This window comes from Carassius gibelio, chromosome A5 (assembly GCF_023724105.1).
Source record: "Carassius gibelio isolate Cgi1373 ecotype wild population from Czech Republic chromosome A5, carGib1.2-hapl.c, whole genome shotgun sequence".
NCBI classification, from domain to species: domain Eukaryota; kingdom Metazoa; phylum Chordata; class Actinopteri; order Cypriniformes; family Cyprinidae; genus Carassius; species Carassius gibelio.
This window is the reverse complement of record NC_068375.1, coordinates 21,743,073-21,764,095: the sequence shown is the minus strand read 5'-3', so window position 1 is coordinate 21,764,095 and position 21,023 is coordinate 21,743,073. Positions and strand designations below refer to the sequence as shown.

The 21,023-nt window shown below is 38.9% G+C and overlaps 2 protein-coding genes across 2 annotated transcripts in view; one reads left to right on the top strand and one right to left on the bottom strand.

Annotated features, from left to right (window-relative positions):
* Window positions 1-1,055: 1,055 nt before the first annotated feature.
* Window positions 1,056-1,772, bottom strand: hspb3 (heat shock protein, alpha-crystallin-related, b3). The gene has a single exon (XM_052590401.1). It carries the CDS (start codon window positions 1,712-1,714, stop codon window positions 1,262-1,264), a length of 453 nt encoding a protein of 150 aa, XP_052446361.1. The 5' UTR covers window positions 1,715-1,772; the 3' UTR covers window positions 1,056-1,261.
* Window positions 1,773-3,197: 1,425 nt separating this feature from the next.
* arl15a (ADP-ribosylation factor-like 15a) overlaps window positions 3,198-21,023 on the top strand; it is a 97,634-nt gene continuing 79,808 nt past the window's right edge. The window contains exon 1 of the mRNA XM_052592467.1: window positions 3,198-3,498. Coding sequence (XP_052448427.1) covers window positions 3,442-3,498 — 57 coding nt within the window. The 5' untranslated portion in view covers window positions 3,198-3,441. The remainder of the gene's footprint in view (window positions 3,499-21,023) is intronic.

The following is a 21,023-nucleotide window of genomic DNA, read 5'->3' as shown; positions in this document are numbered from 1 at the left end:
CAGCAATGATTCAGCTCAAAAAATAGTGTCATTTAGAAACATTTGTGATTTGCATTACATTAAACAATACAAAACTTAATCTCTGGGATTAAATCGTTTTGCAAATGATTAAAACCAGCTCTGGTTTGTATGTGAATTGACAACATTGTCATACAATGACGTTGTAGACATGTTTCAAGTAGGCTACATGTTTAATATGCATAACATTTTATTCAGATATTAATTGAACATCTTAATCCATAGTCAAATCCTCCATTCACTCCAAATCATCGCCTACATTTCAGACTGTTCGAAACAAAGTAAAAAAAAAAATGTTTCATAAATTTTTTATTCTGACAGATTTAAAAAAAATGTTGCTAAAGGATTAATATCGTATTTATTTCGTTCCAATTTTTTTAATTTATGAAACCAAACCAAACACATTTCCCAGTAAAGATAGCTATTTTCTGTGATCAACTTCTGCATGTGCCAACCGTTGATATTCTGCACGAAGGCGATGTTGTGGTGAGTTTTGTAATTTTTCGAACATTAGTAACTGTTAATCCTTCCTTATTCTTTAATTGTAGCCTATCTAAAGTACAAACTTCAGTGTGGTAAATTAAAATGAAATGGTCAGGTAGGCTAATGTAACACCTGCACCTGTAAGCCTATTTGAAAAAGCGCGAACATTTATTTTCATTAGCAAAGCTCTCTGTATATTTTAAATTAAAATTAAGAGAAACACAAATACATTTTATTTCTAATCTCTGCTTCAGATGCTCTATCAACACGCAAAGAATTGGTCATTGCCAAAATAGATTCATTGAAAGAGCCGATTCAAAAGTAGAATTATCATGATTCGGACATCGGACAAATCTCTTTCATATGCAACTATGCAAGACTTTTTGTCATCTACATTAATTTATATCTGTGCGATTAAAATGCAGTATGACACAGACATGAAGCATAGAATCTTCTTTGATTAAAGAATATGTATATATATATATATATATATATATATATATATATATATATATATATATATATATATATATATATATATATATATAGCAGTTTTTAACAGTATTTTGACACTAAGCATTATGCAGGAAATCAAGCTGAACATTAAACATCTTTGGGCATGCAAAACAAAGCGAAACTGTCATACAAAAGCAAAGAATGTGATCGCTTTACCGGATAACTGATCACAACAAAAATGTTCAACTAACACAGCCCAAATTTGATAATGTCCTGATGAATAGTGTTAATTCACTGTGTTGTCCTAATCACACGCTGGCCACCATCGGTCCTTGGTCTCCACCACTAGTATCCCATCATGGCACAGCATGGCTTTGAGGTCCCCTGCCTGGAGGTGACGGTCAGGCAGTTGATACTGTCTGGTGAAACTTCGCGACACAAACCCATGCTCGTCCATCCTCACCCCGTGCCGACCTCTGATCAGCAGCCACCCCTCCAAGACCTGTATGAGGATGTCTTCTGGTTTAAACTGAGTCACGTCCAGCAGGACTTGAAATAATGGCTCTCCTGAATCCTCGTCCTCACTGTCTGTTTGGCCCCCTTCAGTGTCCATTTTCACCGGCAGACATTGAGGTCCTGGGAGTGCAAACAGTCGATGATCTTCAGTGCATTCAGTGAGATTCCTAGTTTTGAAGTGCTCCTGGTAGCGCACAGGGCTTGCTATCCAGTGGGAAATAGTGATCCCCTCTCCTGCCATGACACTGGGTGCAGAGGTTCCCTTGGCTTTTTGTGTAGTGAATGTGAAGTAATGCAATGCCGGTAGGACCAACCAAAGCTATTAAAAGACAGTCCCCTGATTAGGTTTCTGGGCCAGAGATGGGGTGGACCATTTTTAGAGCAGGCAAAGTGAACTGATATCTTATTAGGCTACTATGTAGGAAGCTTATACTTGACAAGCATGACACATTAATGTTGTTAAATACACTATTTACATTTTTTAATAAGACATTATTCAGAAATAAGTCAATAAACTAATCAAAATTGACAGTAATGGCATTTATAATGTTACTGACTACTAATAATAAATGTTTCTTGAGCAGCAAATCAGCATGTTAGAATGATCTTTGAAGGATCATGTGGCACTGAAGACTGGAGTAATGATGCAAAGAGCATACCTTACAAAGAGCATACCTTAAAAGTTTTAGTTCTGTGAAGTATGATGATTAACGAACAGATATGAATGATAAATCAATACTGCCACCTTGTGGATGTTTATTATGAGTGCATATAGATGCTGCATTTTTATTTTGCCATACAGTAGAATAGATAATTGGTAACAAAGGGCCCCTGAAAATTTCAGACTGGCTGAACACATCAGTAGGCCTGGAATACAGTTTGTTTTTGTCTTTGGTTTTGTATGCTTTTTTGGGAGTGTACAAAACTTTGCGGTTGTTTCAGCCTTAACTCCAGCCTTCAGTGTCAAATGATCCATGTTTACACTCTACGTTCGATCATTTAGCATATGCTTTTATCCAAAGCTTAAGAAATCATTCTAATATAATGATTTGATAATAAGAAATATTTCTTGAGCACTAAGGTTGAAAAATTGAATTCCGCTTAATATTTTTATGGAAACCATGATATTGTTTTCAGGGTTGTTTGAATGCAAAGTTCACACAAACAGCATTTATTTGAAATATATGAGTCCCTTTTTTAAATAAAAGTATTAATTTCCTTGATAAAATTCTTACTGGCGTGGTCTCAAATTGGTTGGAAGGATGATCAGTTAGATTCTGGTATAACTAATTGAATTTTCACGTGAATGTCTAATTTATGTTGAACATTTGAGACCATACTAAACTGCATATTATTTCAACACAGCAGCAGCATGCAGTGATAATGTTAGCTTTTTAACTTGTACTTTTCTAACTCTCTTTCTGAGTTTTTCTATCACTGATATCATCATTGTGATGACCTTAGCACCTCCTTTGTTAATAGAGGGAAGAGAGAACTATACACAAATCTTTACATTATTATATAGCTCATCAGAATATATAATGTGATCATTTCAGTCAAACCTCAGTACATTTCTGACAGTGGCTTTTAGATTTTTTTTGCAGTTATTCTATATAATTCAATGTGTGTATGTGTGTAAAAGTAACTAATCCAATTAGCAGTTTTATTTTGCAATAGGAGTCACTGAGCTGATAATCTCTTGAGACTGCGTTCCACTAATCTCCTTTAGTTGTTGTCTCTCTCTCTCTCTTTCTCTCCCCCCCGAGTATTCACCCACCTCTAGCTCTTGTTTATTTATGAATGGGAATGAACTCCTCTTTTCTCCATCCTTTCATTTAAAGAAGATCCATTGATTCTCTGTCATCGTATAGTGTCGTTCTCTGTTCCCTCTTCAAAGCCATCCTTTTGTCCTCATCCAGTTACTCTGGCTCGGCTTGTTTGTTGTCTGGGGTAACGCTGTTGCTGGGGATGATGTCAGAACACATTCAGCTCTCAGTAGCCCTTTGTAGGATTGGCTTTTTCACGGTAAGCCGAGCAAACGTATCCATATTTTGTGGTACATTTTATGCATGCACCGGTTGGTGCCTTTTCTTTGATTTGAGTTATTTGGATGTTTGTCCAAACTTATTTCGGTGGAATTATGTTGTGTAATAATGCAACAGGCTCCCCGAAGCAACAGGTGACCATATTCACCAGAGCCAACACAACAATAGTTCTTGCATGTAGATTTGCATGTACAATAGCTGGAGTTATAATGTATGTCCGACAGCTTTCTTGAGCTGGTAGCAAAAATGATGAAACTGTGGTGAATATTAGTGTGTGTTTATCCCCAGGGAGCAGAGTGGCAGGTGTTTTGAGCAAATCTCAGGTTAACTTCTGTGCTTTTATATAAGAAATCACAGGGGAACCTTATATGATAGAAACAAAACTCGACTCTAATCCTATTGTTACATGTTCTTTGTTATGACTTGAGGTCTTTCAGCATTTATCTAGTCTTCCAGCTTGAGTTACGTCCTACTGAGATGCGCTCTCTTGTTCTGTTCTGTTTGACTATTGGAATAAAAGTAACTTCTGTTGGATCAAGTCTTTTAAGCTTCCTGTCATTAACATGAAAAGATGTGGGAACAGGAATATTTCTGTGATACCTGGCAGCGGCGATGGTACTGTACGTGGTGATCTGCTTTGGTGAAGATGGTCACACCCTCACATAAATGATGTATGTTGTAGATATTATTCAATATCCTGTCAGTTCGTTTTGTTTAAATACACTACCGTTCAAAAGTTTTGATTAAGGAATTTGATTTTGAAAATGCTTTATGTTTTAAAGGTTTTGTAAAATGGAGACTCTAAATGTGATTGATATTTAAGTAATTTTAAGATCGGGTTATTCTACAATTTAAATATGTTGAAAGATTCAGAACTCAAAACTAACTCCCCAGTTTACATGTGAATTATTCTTGTCTAGCCTTCTGTAATGGCTGGATTTGAAATCGGGAGAAATGTGACAATTTCCCTTTGACACACTATTGTCGTTAAATTCTCAATGCAGTCAGCACAATAAGAAGTTGAAAGCAACAGGTGGATGTGGTGTGTGCCTGTGGGGGTGCAGGTTTTATTGCGTCTCATTAGTTAACTTTAGGGCTTTCATTGAGGCTACAATGGAGGGGAAAGTCACATGCCTTCTATTTTGGTCCTGGTCTGAAATTGTGCCACGTGGCAAACGGTTGTCAGGCCTCTCACTCTAAACAGACCACCCTCCCTCATTCCCAGTTTTGCATGTGTATTTGTGCATTAGGATGCGGTTGCATGAGTGTTTACTCCATTCTGATGCAAGGCTGACATGTACTTATTCACACAAAACTGTTACTGACAGAACGTAACATTTTTTTTTTCTTTTTCCTATTGTTTATGAGACGTTTTTTTTTTTTTTTTGTTAACTGCCCATTTGTTCCATTTCATGTGGCCTTTGTGTTAATAGATTGACTGACAGTAACAATGTTTGCTTTCATTAGGTTTGCTGAGAAGCCTCTGAGAAAGTTGTTCGTAGGGAATGTTTGGCTCAGATTGTTCAAAAACCCTGGAGACAGTATAATTCCAGGTTATGCCAGTTTTTTTTATCTTATTAGGAACAGGAATGTTATGAAATGAGCTGCATCAATACCCATCAAGACTAAAACGTTAATTAGAGTTAGGATTATAAGGGTTCAACATCAACTACTAGTACAAATTCTCTCATCTAGGTTATTCTTAGCCTGTATGATTTTATTCTACATAAAATAATATATTATGAAAAATGTTGGTACCCAAACAGTTTTTTTTTTAAATCACTAAAACAATTTCTACAAATATTTTCTTTTGTGTATTCCACAAGAGAGAGTGTGTTTTGGGAGAGTAAATTATTTCTCTTTAATTATTTTACAGTTCAATTCTTTGGATGATATGCTTGTAGAATATCTAAAAACAGACTTCTATCAGAGGGAGCATCCTATAATTATATGTTAATATTTTCAGCATCTTAAAACCTTGAATCTGAACATTATCTCAGTACAAACCAATTAGAATAATACAGGAATAATATCTAATGCCAGTCTTAGTGTTGCACAGTGATTGTTTCAAAATGTGTATAAATGAACCTCAGATACTTTCTATACAGGAACTACTTGGTGTTGCCATTTTATTCATGATGACGCAAAAAACAATGGACTTTCAAAACAGATGATTTGCAATCCTGATTCTAATTTAAGATTCTAACTAAGATTCTACTTTTCTGTTATGAAATAAAGATCTGAATTCTAAAGGCTTGTTAAATATAATTATCAATATATTTAGTCAAACATTTCCTGAAAGAGAAAAACTGCATCTGCTGAAAGCAAATGCACATATCTGCTAAAAACTATAAACCTTTAGTAGTGTACTACTACAGCACGGACACACTTGGAATAAAAGACACAAAACAAGCAGGTTTATCCCATTTTTTTTTCTTCCAAGTGTAAAATTCCAGTCTTTTATTGACCACTAGTGGTCAGTGTATTTGTTTTATCCAGTGGACTTTTTTATTGTGAAGTTTTAATCCTGTTGACTGGTCTTCCTGTTTCCTGTGTTAATTGCATGCCTTGGGACAGTCGTGGCCTAATGGTTAGAAAGTCTTACTTGTATCCCAAATGTTGCATGTCGACGTCTCAGTACTGGCAGGGATTGTAGGTGGGGGGAGTGAATGTATAGTTCTCTCTTCCACCTTCAAAACCACGACAGAGGTGATACCATTGAGCTACATAGAAAGCACTGTTTACCAATCCTAGTCTTTGAGCACCGCTAACAGTGCACAGTGTTTATGTGTCCTTTATTTGAACCAGCTATTTAATTCCATGTTCACTCCAGTTTGGGGAGCTCCAGGACTATGGTTGAAAAAATGGTCAGACAGCTTGCCTTTGTGTATATAGACCGTTACAAAAATGTCATTAAGATACTATTAGTATTTGTTATTTTTATTCAGCAAAGAGTGATTAAATAATAATAATAAAAACTGATTTTTATAATGTTGCAAAAAAATATTTCAAATAATGTGAGGAATGCTTTAGCTATTTTGCACACCTGTAGGAAGAACAGAGTCACAGCATTACCTTCCTTCAGATTTAAATATTAGGAATGTGTGGTTGAACTTAATTTTTAATGAAATTTCAGCTCACGTGAGTAAAACGTGAGAGTTTGTTCGCTTCATTTCACCGTGGATTCTTTTGTAAACAAGACACAGGTCAATGCTGGATTTACAGAGAGACTGAGAAAAAGCATTGCTGTTTATATTGGATCCGACAGGAATGGCACAGTACACTTATGTGAATAAAAAATATATTGATATTTCATTTTTCATTATATTGTGTCAATTGCTTTGTTCGAGGACTTGATATGTCCTGATTATGTGTACGTTATCTAATCGAAGTCACACAAGGCTCCTCCAACTATAAAGAACGTAGCTTGTCAAATAGACACACAGAAAGTTCGTTTTCTATGCAAAACTGTTATCCAGTCATAGCAGTTGATGTTTAATTCCAAGTCTTCAGTGCGTCAAGCCCATAAAAACCAAGGGTTTCTTGAGCCAGCATCAAAACCAGGATAGAAAACAGCCGATTACTTATTGATTTTCATATTTTTGAATAAAAAACCACCAGACAACGATATAAAATATTGCCATTTCATGACCCATTTAAAGTGATAGTTCACCTAAAAATTCAAATTGTTCAAAATTAACTCTTCTTTCTGTTGAAGAATGTCGATAACCAAACAGTTTTGGAGTAGGGTTGACACGGTTTATTGGGGTTTTACCTCTTTTCCTCGCTTTCCTTCGCTTTAAATAGCTTGTAAATGTGTATTTTACTTTCACTTTTGAATTAGCATCAATTTAGCTTCAATTGCTTGAATGGACAACAACAAGACAGTACAATGACAAACTTACAGTATATTAAACATAGAACTTTTGTTAAATTACACAGTTTAAATCAAGTAAAATATTGCCAAAAAGCACTTTTATACTCTCCTCACTCTCCTCATGTGATAAATGAAATCTGACTCCTGCTGCTGATCTGTGATGCGACTGTCGTTCGGCATATTGCATTGAGCAGCTTCGTTTCATTTTTAAGTGTAGTGTCTGTATTCCAACTGAACTAAATTATTTTTACTACTATAAAAAATCAAAAAGAAGAAAAAGTGGTGGTCGGATATAAGAGTAAATCATGAGAACATTTTCACTATCCCTTTAACATTTCTTTTGTTTGTTAGATCAAAGATTAGGTTATATTGGCTTTTTATGAGGTCTAAGAATATTCTTTTTCAGCCACTTTTGATGAAGCAGTCCAAATTGGCAACAGTGAAGGCCCAACAAATTACAAATGTGTTGACTGGCAGAAGAGTCAGGATTGGAAAACTGTACTTCTGACCCATTTAGATCTTCCCAGTAAATAGTCTGTATTATTTTGTACATCAGTGAAGTTTCACTTGTTGAAATGCGGGCACTGCAATGCAGAAGTGCCAAGCTGTGAGGGGGAAAGGCTTTTTAAAAGCTTGAAACTGATGATTGCAACATGATTGTTTGTACCAGAGACTAACATTTTAAGTCTTTCAATATGTCATTTCAGTGAGTCCAGTTGTTTCTTTAAACTAAAGATTTTGTATGGTTTATGGTTGGTATTTTCCATTTCACTAAGAATAATTCAATTTTTATTGAAGAGGAATATTCTTTGAAGAGAAGATGAGTTTCTCAGGAAATCGCATTTTGGTCAAAAAATCAAGGGAAGTGTAATGGGAAGAAATCAGTTAGCATAAACACCTAATATTGTTTTTGGATATTATTGTGCATAATGGCTAGCCTGACTTGCATTATTTCCTGATCCCATTCCACAGGCTTCACCCATCAATTCCTGTCCTCTCTCAACTAGCAATGCCGTAAAAAAATCTAACTAAATATGTCAACACAACAAAATCAGTGTTATATTAGCATTATTTATATACTCGTTAATATATTGAATAAGCTTTTATTTTAAAAGATTACTTTTAGTTTGTTTTAGTGAATTTTATCTGTATTTTTTGCTGCTGTTACATTGCCAATCTTTATTTTTCAGGTCAGTGCAGTTCAAAAAGTTCTTAAATCAGGCCTAATACCTCCTTTCATACATAAGCAAATTTGAAATCTTCTGTTTGTGCCATGCACTGAAAACCTGTTCTTCATTTAAACTGGAGTGTTTGATTCCAGCTTGATTGCAGCTTGAGATGCACCAGTTGACCAGAGCCATTGAAAAACAGAGTTTTGACATGCTTTGATCTCACCGCCACATGGTGACGTGATTCATGGAGCTCTCAAAAGTTCCGAACAACTCAGCGCTGTCAGTCTGGTTGAATTTAAGCAGATAGCAGTTTCACTATATTTGCAGCCATTTTTGGTAAATATTGTCTAGGGATGTAACGATTCACCCAAACCACGATTCAGTTCTATTTCTCTATTTTGGTTTCACGAATCGATTCACAATTGGATGCAGCTGCCATCAGACCCAGCAATCTAGAACTGTTTGACAGTGAGTGACTGGCCTTCTTTTACGCTCGTGACTGCAGTGAGGATCGACTCGATCCGAACAGGAGACATTTGTGCCTGCAACATGGTCAAATCCCACACCATGCCCAGATAAATGGTTCTCTGTACTGGAGAAAGCACACCTTTCTTGGCATTAAGTCTTAACTCCAGGTCTTTTGTGTGAGCGAGAACGACATCTCAATGCCAAAACGGCATACAGTCTGATTGAGCTAATATCAACCAATCATCGCACAATGTGCTTAACCCCTTACTAGTAACCCCCCTTTTTTGGCATGGAGACCGAAATTACATACCCAAAATAAAAAGGTTTCTGCTCATGATTCTTTCTGACTAGATACATAATCAACCTTTGTACACAAAGCTGACACTTTAAAGTTTACTGTTCAGGAATCAGAATCACTCAGACTGTTATGATAATAGAGATATATAAGCTCAAACATAAAAACAAAAATAAAAATATTAAAAACATATGTTTTAAATGTATTTAAAAAAATGTTGATGTAGGAAATGAGTTTGAAAACACAGTGTAGCTAAGGCCACAAGTCTTCCAAGACTTCATAAAAAATTTCATAATCGAATCTGTAAAACTGTGAATTTTATGAAATATTTTCTAAGGCCATGTCATGTGTGTTTTTAGAGAAGGCTAATCAGATTGATTTATGGCCCTTGTCATCTCTATAAGATCTCACATGTAAACATTCCTGTGCTCTTTGTGTATGTTTCACTGTTGAAAACTGCCCGAATCATGATTGTATTGTTCTCACCAAACGGTTCTTTCACACCTCCGCCAAGTATGACACATTATCCGCATTATTCTTTTATCATTATTCTTTTGTTTTTATTCCACCTTTATTGTGGTTTTTCAGGCTTTACAAAGCAACAAAGCAGCGATCTCACTTCAGTCTCTCTTTGCATTTAGCCCTTATTTATCAAAAGTCTTACTATAAAAATACAACAAAACATTTTCTTACGACCTTACGTGAATTATTGAGACAAAAATGCATTATGAAGAAGAAAAGCACCTGCTATTAGTAGCATTGGTGCTAACGTTAGCATCAAGCTACATCTGACAATTTATGAAATTATTAGTACACTTTTACTCAAAACTCACTTTAAACCCCGATCGAGTGTTTATAATAACTTCCTTTAGCGATCAGGGGTGGAATTTGGTCGTTTACTGTTGTAAAAATATGTTATTTGTAGCCTTTTTCATCGCTGCACAAGTTAGCATTTCCGATGTACATTTTCGATTTTTTTTATAAAAACGCCCCAGATCTCAAGAAATTCTCATACCAAGCTTTACTATCGTAATCGCGGGTTTATTATTCGGATATTTTGTGTGTACAGAGGTGTTTCAGTGTTGTTTTGGCCAGATAACTACCAGGAAGTGTGCAGGAAGCATGTGACACGATGTGGCGGTGTCCATATATGACACTGTAAGATTGACACTTGCAAGGCCCAATCAGAGTCTGAGTCACACACCGCACGAGCTGTGACTACTGCACGCACACAGAGATCGCTGGGAGAGGCTGTTTATCATCTGATCGCGTAAATCCGTGGAAAATGAATAGAAATGACGATTCTGTCTGAAGAAATATGAAGTAAACATCAGTAAATATATCCATATATCTCCGCAGATATGCATCTTTGGTCTGTAAATCCTTATTGACGCTGTTCAGTGAGTCTATGTGAACACAAATAAACCGCTCTTGACGTGACTGAATATGAGTGAGTTGTGAATTTCTATTCAAAATGTGGCATAATACGGATTTATTATTTTGCACTCCTGACATAAATCACTAAATATCTGTCACTGCAACAATGTTTTATCAAAATATTGGTCAAATATCGAAGCTTGAGTCTTTAAACTTTCCATTGATGCACAGTTTGTCCAGATGAAGTAAGACAGTGATGTTTAATGTGCTGTGAAAGTGAAACAATAATAAACTGGGGCCGTCAGCGATGTTTGCACGCAAAGGGGTTAAATCGTGAAAGTGTGGGGTGGAGAATGCAAGGCCAAAGGAAGATCCTGTATTAGTAGGCTTTCGCCCCTAAAAAACAACTTCAGAAACTTCCTATGATGGGGAAGGATGGAGATTGCATCTTTCTAGATCGATTGTGACATGAGTCCTCAGACTTGATTGTCTGCCTTTAGTGCAAGTGTGCTGAACTTCAGTCCTCTGACTGAGAAGACGCAGATCTAAAATAGGACACAACCCTTTATCCTCCCTTGGAATGGTGAAGCACTGGCTGTATGACCCGGACATCACTATGCGAGGAGGGACCACCTCGATCGCCTCCGTCCTCAGAGGGTGTCTACTTCTGTTCTATTACCAGAGCCTGCTCTGGGCCCACCAGGGTGGAAAAAGCCCCGTTGAATTGAGGCAGAGGAGAACCGAACTGGATTCTGTGGCCTCTCACTACAGTCTGCAGGAACCATTGAGACATGTTTGGCAGTAGTTTCCACGCTGCTAAATAGTCTATTAAGGGAACCAGTCTCTCGAGACTGACCTCTGGTGTAATCAGAGCTGCTAGCTTGGTGCCCTGAAGTGGCGAACCAGCAGGGGATAGCTGAACTAGCTGCTTAAGAGATCTCTGTGGAGGTCACGAGCCTCTAAGCACCTCTACGTTTCCAGGCAGTAACAGAGAAGCACTTGTCGGAGACCGCTGCGCCCTGGAACGGGCAGGGTTGGCAGATCGATCTCCTGAAGGCACAGAGGAGGAGGGAGACGAAGGAAATCAGGATACGTGGAATAATCATTAAGGTAAGTTGCTTAGCGTGAGCTATGAGTCCTTTCCACAATGGAGACCAGACAGTGTGTTTTTTGTGTACAGTGCACTTTTGAACCTTGGTGCTGGTGATCAGTGAATGACTTTCAGGTTTGGCTGATTTGAACTCCGGTGATTAGGATCGTTGGTGAGTGGGAGAGCCTGGTGTCTCCATGACAGAACATCCCTTTCCATGGCCCGCTCCTAAGGGCCGAATACCTCAATGTCGGGGAGGGTGACCTCAACCATGTGGCTGTGGATCTTGGGGATGGGAAGCATGGAACTCTGTCAGGAGAATGGGATAGAGTATATTGTCTCTAGAGACCCAGGACCTTTCTTTGGGTCCGTAATCTTCCCAGTCAACCAGGTATTCCAATTTGCCTCCCCGATGTGTGTAGCTCAGGATCTCCTTCAACGAATAGACGGTTCCATTTTCCAGCACATTAGGAAGAGGGGGTTAGTCAGCGGGACCAGGCTCTGTGGAGAAAGGAGAGACAGGTGAGTGGTAGGGTTAGAGGATTGAGATACTGTGATGGGAGTGGAAGTTCATACCTGAACGGGTTGACTTGATGGATGATGGGGAAGGGACCAATGAATCTGGGACTCAGGTTATGGCAGGGAAGCCTGAGGTGGATGACCCGGGTGGAGAGCCATACCTTCTGTCCTGGGTGGTATGTGGGAGTGGAGGCCCTCTGGACAGCGGCATGATGTTTATGGTGTCAGACTTAATGCTGGAGATGTTGGTAAGCTGAGTCCCAACCCCTCTAACTCTCCTGGAACCAATACGTTACTGTGGGAACATCTGCCAGTTCCCCGGATCTTTCCCTCCGTTTGGCAATTACTCTGTGGGTGGTATCCAGAAGATAAACTTACTATCACACCTAGGAGCGAGAAGAAAGATCTCCAAACTCGGGAGATAAATCAGAATCAGAATGAGCTTTATTGCCAGGTATGTTTACACATACGAGGAATTTGTTTTCGTGACAGAAGCTCCGCAGTACAACAGAATGACAGCGACAGAACATAAAACACATAATGAAAGAATAAAAGTTACAAATAAGTAGATAGTGAATGACAATATACAAATTGACAATTGTAGGCAGGTATATTACAAAATGCAGTTATGTATGTACATGTATATTATGTGCAAAATTTAAGTGTATACTAAGTATGTTTGTTAGATAAATAAGTGTATGTGTATATAAATATAAAGTGTAGTGTGTTCGCCGTTATTATCAGCTGTTCATAAGATGGATTGCCTGAGGGAAGAAACTGGTCCTGTGTCTGGTCGTTCTGGTGCTCAGTGCTCCGTAGCGTCGACCAGATGGCAACAGTTCAAAGAGGGAGTGTGCTGGATGTGAGGGGTCCAGAGTGATTTTGACAGCCCTTTTTCTCACTCTGGATAAGTACAGTTCTTGAATAGAAGGGAGGGTTGTACCGATGATTCGCTCAGCAGTCCGGACTACCCTCTGTAGTCTTCTGAGGTCAGATTTAGAAGCTGAAATTAGAAATTGGGGACATCTATCTAATACAATGTCCTTGGGGATGGGAAAACTTCCAAAAACATAGTTAAAGAGTATCTCCGCCGTCTCCATGGCAGTTGGAAGTCCTTTTAGAGGCACCAGCTGGCAGGCCTTGGATAATATATCCACTGCTACTAGGATACAAGTGTTACCATAGGATGCAGGTAAGTCCGTAATGAATTAGATTCCTAGGTGTGACCAGGGACGTTGTGGAATGGGGAGAGAAAGGATCTTTTTAGCTGGTAAGTGAAGTGGTGTTTTAGTCATTGCGCATTCCCGGCATCCTATCACGTACCTTCTGATGTCGTTGGCCATTCCCGGCCACCAGAAACGATCTTGAAGCAGTGAGAGGGTTTGATTGGTCCCAGTATGACCAGTTCCCAGTGAAGTATGCATTGTATGGATGAAGAGGGTCCTTTGGCTGTGGGGAACATAGGTGTGAGTCGAAGGGCACCACAGCAGAGCAGGATCAGAGATACTGGCAGCCGCAATATCCTCGTCCAAGGTCCATTGAATGGGGCTGACAATCAGACTTGATGAGGGGATGGGTTCAGGGTAGTCTGACGGATCATCTGGAGCATGGAGTCTTGAGAACGTGTCTGCCTTAGTGTTCTTTGTCCCTTGATGATATGAGATGGTAAAATGGAATCAGATAAAGAAGAGGGCCCATCTGGCTTGTATGGGATTCAATCTCCTAGCCTCCTAGCAGGAGATACTCAAGATTTTGGTGATCAGTGTAGACTACAAACAGTTGGTGAGCCCCCTCCAGCCAGTGTCTCCACTCCTTAAGGGTGGGTTTGATGGCCAGAAGTTCTTTTTTCAAGTTGGAATTATGTTCTGCGTGGAGTTGCCTAAATTGTGACGCGAGCACCGCCCCAAATGCACAAAACGTCCACAAAATGAGAGAAAGCTCCAGCCGTGGGGCGACGCTACCACCTACCCTGCTGTGCCCTACTTGAGCCTCTTCACATGGAAAGCAGCTTCCGCGCCATGGTCCCGCAGGTGGACGTTACCATAAAAGACCAAATGATGGCATACTTCAGCTTTGTACACCGAGACAGGAACTGGGACAATTCTTTCATCCTCCATTACTAGCATCGAACTACATTAACGCTAACATTAGTTGCATGCTCTAATACTAGTATTTCCTGTCACTCAGGATTTGTTCAGAGCATAGAGTGTATAGGTTCAGAGATGAAGACTGCCATCTAGTGGTTGGGATATAAACTCATAATGAAATAACTGCCATGAATCTTGTATGATTTGTTTTTTTTTTTAAATATTGATATTCCGTTTTTGAGAATTGCCAAAAAAAAAAAAAATATCGTGATACTCATGTGTATCAATATTTTCTTTTACCCCTAACTGTGATGGAGCTGTAGTTGATGATGAATCGACGACAGAAATTTGAGAAACCTAGGAATCGCTGGAGCTCTTTGACGGTTGTGGGTTTGGGACAGATTTTGTTGGCTTCCACCTTCCCCTCGTCCATTTTGATTCCCTTGAAGATGATTTGGTATCCAAGGAACTGGATTGAGGTATTATTTAAAGGTAGATAGTCGAAGCAAGGACTCAAGCCTCCGTCTTTCTTAGCCACTAAGAGACTGATTATTACAAATGCAGTTCTGGTTACATAATTTTAATTTATTTATTTATGATAAGTTTTTCATATGGTGATCTTAATGACAGCTTTCCTAAAAATATATCCTATTCCTAAAATGAGAAATATCCCGATATATTGCCTTTTTGACAGTATCACAATGTATCAGAGGTTAAAATATTAGGGCTGAAACTGCCAGGGGCTTTTGATTGGCTTTCAAACTTTTGGAAATTTTGTAAAAGAAGTGGATGTGTCATTGGAGTTTGCAGTGTTACAAGATGGCTACATACCAACCTGTGGCCAGATGTGACTTTGGCACTCTGCACTGCAATAATAACCTTTATTTACACTAGATTTACACTGAAATAAAATCCCATTTCCTTTTGAAGCTAATTTGAAGATGGATAGTATTGCATTTTAATATAAGATTAAGATTTAAGATGGTATCAGCTTCACTGAATGCATTTTCAAGATAATGTGTTCCTAGAGGCTCAAATATTTTCTTTCTTATTTTTTATTCAAATTCTGGGTCATCTGAGGAGAGACTGGGAAGGATTTGGCATGCTGAACAATAACAGTACTTCAAATAGGCAGTCCCTGAACGACACTGAACATTACACAATACAGAAGCTTTTTTTCTCAGAGTACACAAGACTATACTTAACACTGTTGATCTTTTATGGAGCACCATTTAATGGTTTGTTGGTGAAATGAATAATAGAAAATAAATTTTCTGATTAGTTTTAGTACTGAATAATTGTGATTGTTAAATACAAATCCAGTCATATTAAAAATATTTTATGACATGATATAAATAGGCTATTTGACTAAAACAATATAATGTGGAGTTGATAGAGTACACTAATATTAGGCTGCTTTTAGCCTTACTCTGGAGTTGGTTCACTCTCCGGCTATAAAACGAAGTAAATCATTAAATTAGCATAATGATTGTTAAGAAGAGAGAGTCAGAGACATTCGGATCCAATTGCAGCATTTATTAAACAGAATGGTCAGACAGGCAGAGATCAGGAATGGCATCAGGTGTGTCAGGGATAACCAGAATCGTAACCAGAGATCGGGGACTGGCAGCAGAGAATCAGAATAGGAATAGACAGTCCAAAGGTCAAACACAGGAATAACAAACACAGGGAAAACTGCTCAGAAATGTAGACGGGGCTAAACAAGACTTCGCAATGTGGTGGAGTGAGTGTGCTGCTTATATGTGTGTGTGTGTGTGTGTGTGTTAGCTGAAATGAGGTGCAGATGTGAGAGCAGATGCAGGTGTGTGTGTGCAATCAGTATCAGGAATGAGGCAGAATGGGAAATGGAGTTCTGAATGAGTCCTGAGTCCTGAGTGGAGTGCCCTCTACTGAAGATCATGAGCACTCCAACTAATGATCGTGACAATGATATTGTGTAGTGGCTAACTCACAGGGTGATGAATACTATACGAAGACTATGGAGCATATCGCCCAACACTAAGGGTGATACTTTGGGGTGTGGGAGACTGGAGATGCTTATTAGGGAGGAGTTAACAGGTTTGATGCAATTGCATTTTCCCACACTCGCCAGAGTCCATAGGTTTGTTTCTAATAAAAAAAACTGAGCACATCTCAGATAAATAGATGCTTTTTGAAAATGTCTGATTACTGATGTTAGAACGGGCAAGTTCCCTCCCCAACAGCCCTGTTTTTGGGGTACCCCAACCCCCTTGGGCCTCAGACATTAATTGCAGCACATTCAAAAGGGGGCCCTCTGGCTTTGATCTTCTAGATCAATGTGACATTATTTTTTTTTTTGCTTACATTGTGTGGTGGAAGCTAAAGTTTTTGCTGCCTTATGCTTATATGGCCGAGCTAAACACTGATCACTAAACCTAACCAATTACAAAATGTATAGTCTTACCAAATGCCCAGCACCCTCTGTTCTGTTCCCATTACTATAGTCTCTCTCCTTCATGGGAAGGTCCCAACTGTGCATGAATGTGGCCTTGGGTTGTGAAGAAGATGAAAACATTCATCTGAACCGCTTTCTCTTCTGGACGGAGGCCTCATTAGGCTACACTCAGGGACTGGAGCTCACACTGGAGCAAACTCTGGGGCTGGAGCCAACATTGAAGCAAGCTCTGGGGCTGGGATAAGGACTGAACTTATTTAATAGGGCACCCAGTGAGCTTGAGAAAGCCACAGCTGGCGGACAGCAAGTTGATGGTGGCATCATCTAAAGCTGTTGCTGTGGCAAGCGTGCAGAACTCCTGGGCATGCTCAACAAATGTGAGATCTCTGTAGGCTATGGCAGAGAAACGTGCAGCAATTTCCATGATCGCAGGGGGTAAAAAACAAGCATAATAAAAAAAAACTTTCAAAAACTGTAAATAAACCAGGGAGAATGGGCACCGCTCACTTTCTGTTTTTGGTCAGGTATTCTGTCACGGTTGCTTACAGGAGGAGCGAGTAACGAGGAGACATGGAGTACATCAACAAGGAAATTTTAGGGAACTTCAGAAGGGGAGAAACATCTTGTGCACAAAATGGACGTATAATACCTGATGCTGGAGACAAGGAAAAACAAGGCTTAAGAACAGGGGAACTAAAGGGACACACATGGGAACAAATGATCATAATGGGGAACACCTGCAACTAGTGTTGTCACTGTACCAAAATTTCAGTATTTAGTACCAATACCAGTGAAAATCCACGGTTCTCTGTACCAATTTCGGTACCAAAGCAAAACACAAAAGCATGCTAATTGAACATTATTTTTTTATTAATAATGTTAAACAAAAATTAAATGTATAAAACCAATGCAATTCTTTATACTTATTTAAAATTGTCTCAAGTTTTTCTAAAACTAATAAAAGTTTGAAAAAAGTAAACAAGTTCCACCCCAAAGTTTAGTCATAGTTCTGCTGCCAGTGAAAAACATCTGTAAACTGTTGTCTGTTTTAGGGCTTGCTGGTGTGTTTCAGGATCTTTGTCAGTCTGCAGCTGTAAAAGGAAAATATAATATACTTAAGTGAAACAATGGACTGAGTCTGACCAAATTCAACATTAGATCATTGACCAGCTAGAAAACCTTTCAGTAAATAACAAATAAAAATAAAAATTTGAACTATTCATGTCAAGGCAGCTTCCAATCAATTCTGTGCATGGTGATTATGATTCTACTACTGTAAATTAACTTGTCATGACAAACAACCTCTTTTAAATGAACTGTACATGTGCATTGGAAGGTGAGCAGGTGAATTTACCCATCACAACTGCAAGGGCCCACTTTGATCACTGTGTGAACTGTGCCAATTGCTGGATATAGCTATATCCAGATGGTCCTGGTAGGGGAACAAAACATTCCCCTTGCCATAGGATCTCTCAATAGGCCGTCTAGACCAGCCTGAGCCCAGACAGATACAGCCTCCCATCAAATTAGTGTTTGTCAGATTTATGGTAATGGTCCGCAACAGCCTTCCCGTCGGTGACATCAAGATTTACAGCTGCATGCATCCCCCCACCCCACTTTCCTTTCTGGGGGTTTGTCACCTCCCCACACATTGGCCTTATGCAGACATACTGTAGGGGGCTACAACCCAAAGAAATGGCCCAGTAAAAGACAGCTTTCTAGTGAAACAGAACCACCCAAGGTAGGTCAGAACAATGGCTGCACTGGGTTTGATAATCCCCCGTGATGAGGCTGAAGTGTTTGTGCTGCATGTGAAGCGCAGCTGGGGTGCCTTTCGTGGGCCATGACAGTAGATACTACCGCTCTATTGTCTGAGGGTTTCTCCTGTTTTAGATAAAGGGCCATGGGGGCTAAGTTGAGGGCTTGAAGGGGAACTGAAGATGCCCATGTATGTAGGTTACTGGGGTTCATAAATGTGGCCAGCTACAAGTAACCTGATATCAGCAAGAGGATCACCTACTGGGAAATATTTTGCCCGTCCTCATTCCAAATTTTTTCCACGGCTGTTTTTATCCTCTGTCGGAAGGCTTGTGTTAGGCAAGGACTTGACATTACTTAAGAGATGTTTACTGGACAAATAATTATCAATAATTATCAATCATGCAGCTCTTAAAAAACCAGCTTTGTTTTTTATTTTTTATTTTTTGTGATGGGTGATTATCTAACACATATACTAATTTACTGTTTCATATTATTTCTTTTCAAATACGTGATTGTTTAGGAACATTATAATTATATATTTTTTTTATTACAAATTTGATGGTATAATAAATGCACTTTTTGCTTTTGCACTATTGTTTTGGTTTAGGAGAGAAAATTGATCTGGACATTGTGGACTCACAGATATGCAGCTTCACCAAGCTTGGTTTCAATGTGTGTTAAGCCCAAGTATATACAGTATGTGTAATTTACTATTAAGACAATGTTGAGAAAGCTTCAACAAATCAGTAATTAAAAAAAGATTGTGATGGATAACAGCAGGGCTTGTCAAGTAAATACAATACATACAGTGGTAGCTAGGGGGAGCTGTAGCCCTATATAGTAAACTTCTATGAAGCGGCTCTTGAAGTGTGGAGGATCTTTACTGGTTTAGATTGCAGGTATGAAAATACACATTGTCAGGCTAACATGTTGCAAAGCAATACAAAAGACAATGAATTCAAAAATTCTGAATTCTTATTACACAGAAAAATGGGGCAGCAGATTGTCACTGAGGATGTACCCTTAAAGGTACACAATTTTAAACTTTCTACCCCTAAAAGTTACATATTGGCATAAGGTGCAAGTTCTCCCAAGGACAAGCTTTTGTACCAATTTATGTGCATTCTTTTCTGAGACTTGGGGGAATAAGTGCGTGCAAAGATTTCTTAGAAAAGAAAGTGTTACACTTTTGCCTATAAATGCTTCATTAAAGTTGTTTCTATGTAGCACAGCTTTTAGGAAGTATGAAAGCTAACTGTTTTCATATTTTGAATACACTAAATACTTTAATACGGGAAACATATCATCAGGTTTTATTTTAAGTAGCACAACGAACTTGAAACTCATTGAGTTTCAAATGTAGTTTCTTTCCAGATTTACTCAACGATGTAGTGTAGTAACCAGTCTGTGGTTGGTATGGTGAGAGCATGTATTTAGCATGTATGGAATGCATTTTTTTTTACCTCTCTCCATATCTGGCGCACCACTTTACTGGCACAAACTCCCACTCCATAACAGTCCGTATGACCGCTCCCCCTAGCCCTCCTATGCTTGCCAAACCTCCATAAGCCACAAACATCAACATGAAGAGAAAAAAGATGAATGAAGCCCCCCCACCACCATTACCCCAGACTGCCATGGACTCTCACTAGGAGCTGGAGTGTAGTCAGAACTGTGTTATGACTGGTGTTTGTTACCCTGTTGCTCCATCTGGGCATCCATATAAAGCACTGTCAAATCAAAGGTCACCTCTGAGCCCTGCAGACAAGTGTTGCTAGCGGGTGTCTGGGCAGGGAAGGGTCGCTGGCTGGGATGATAGTGAGGTGTGTTTGGGAATGCCAGGCTCAGACTGGTCTGCCTGGGTCTGTGTCTGGTGCCGCTCCCGACTGCCCCTCCCCCGCTCGCAAGCTCATTGGCCCTTACTGTAGTCTGTTTTGGACACAATATAAACAAACCTGCCTGACCCCAAAATATCCTGGAAAGGCATCAACATATTAATTACTGCAGGAAAAGCTACTGATGTTGGCATAACTGCAGATTATGTATATGTTTAAAAAAATAAATTGTGCACTATTTGAAATCTGGGAGACCCCAAGGCCCTTGTAATGACCACTTTACATTCTTTGCATTTTTTGTTTTACATACTTTGACATTTGACCTTCTGATAATTGATTATAAACCAATTTTTAACCTTGCAATTCATAACTTTGTAATTTCATTCATTGTAGTCCAGATATGTATAAGGAACAAGTGCTACAGGCTAAATGTTACTTGCGAAGATCTTATGATTGGTTAACATATTGGGACAATACATTCCTGCCAGCTGTTTAGTCAAAATACAATAGTGTTAGTCACAATTACATGATATAGCAACAGCATTAATGATAAATAGTCAGTTTTGAGATATAAAGTTACAATTACA

Coding starts and splice junctions, on each gene's coding strand:
- hspb3 (XM_052590401.1), bottom strand. CDS start 1,714: ATGGCAGGAGAGGGGATCACTATTTCCCACTGGATAGCAAGCCCTGTG.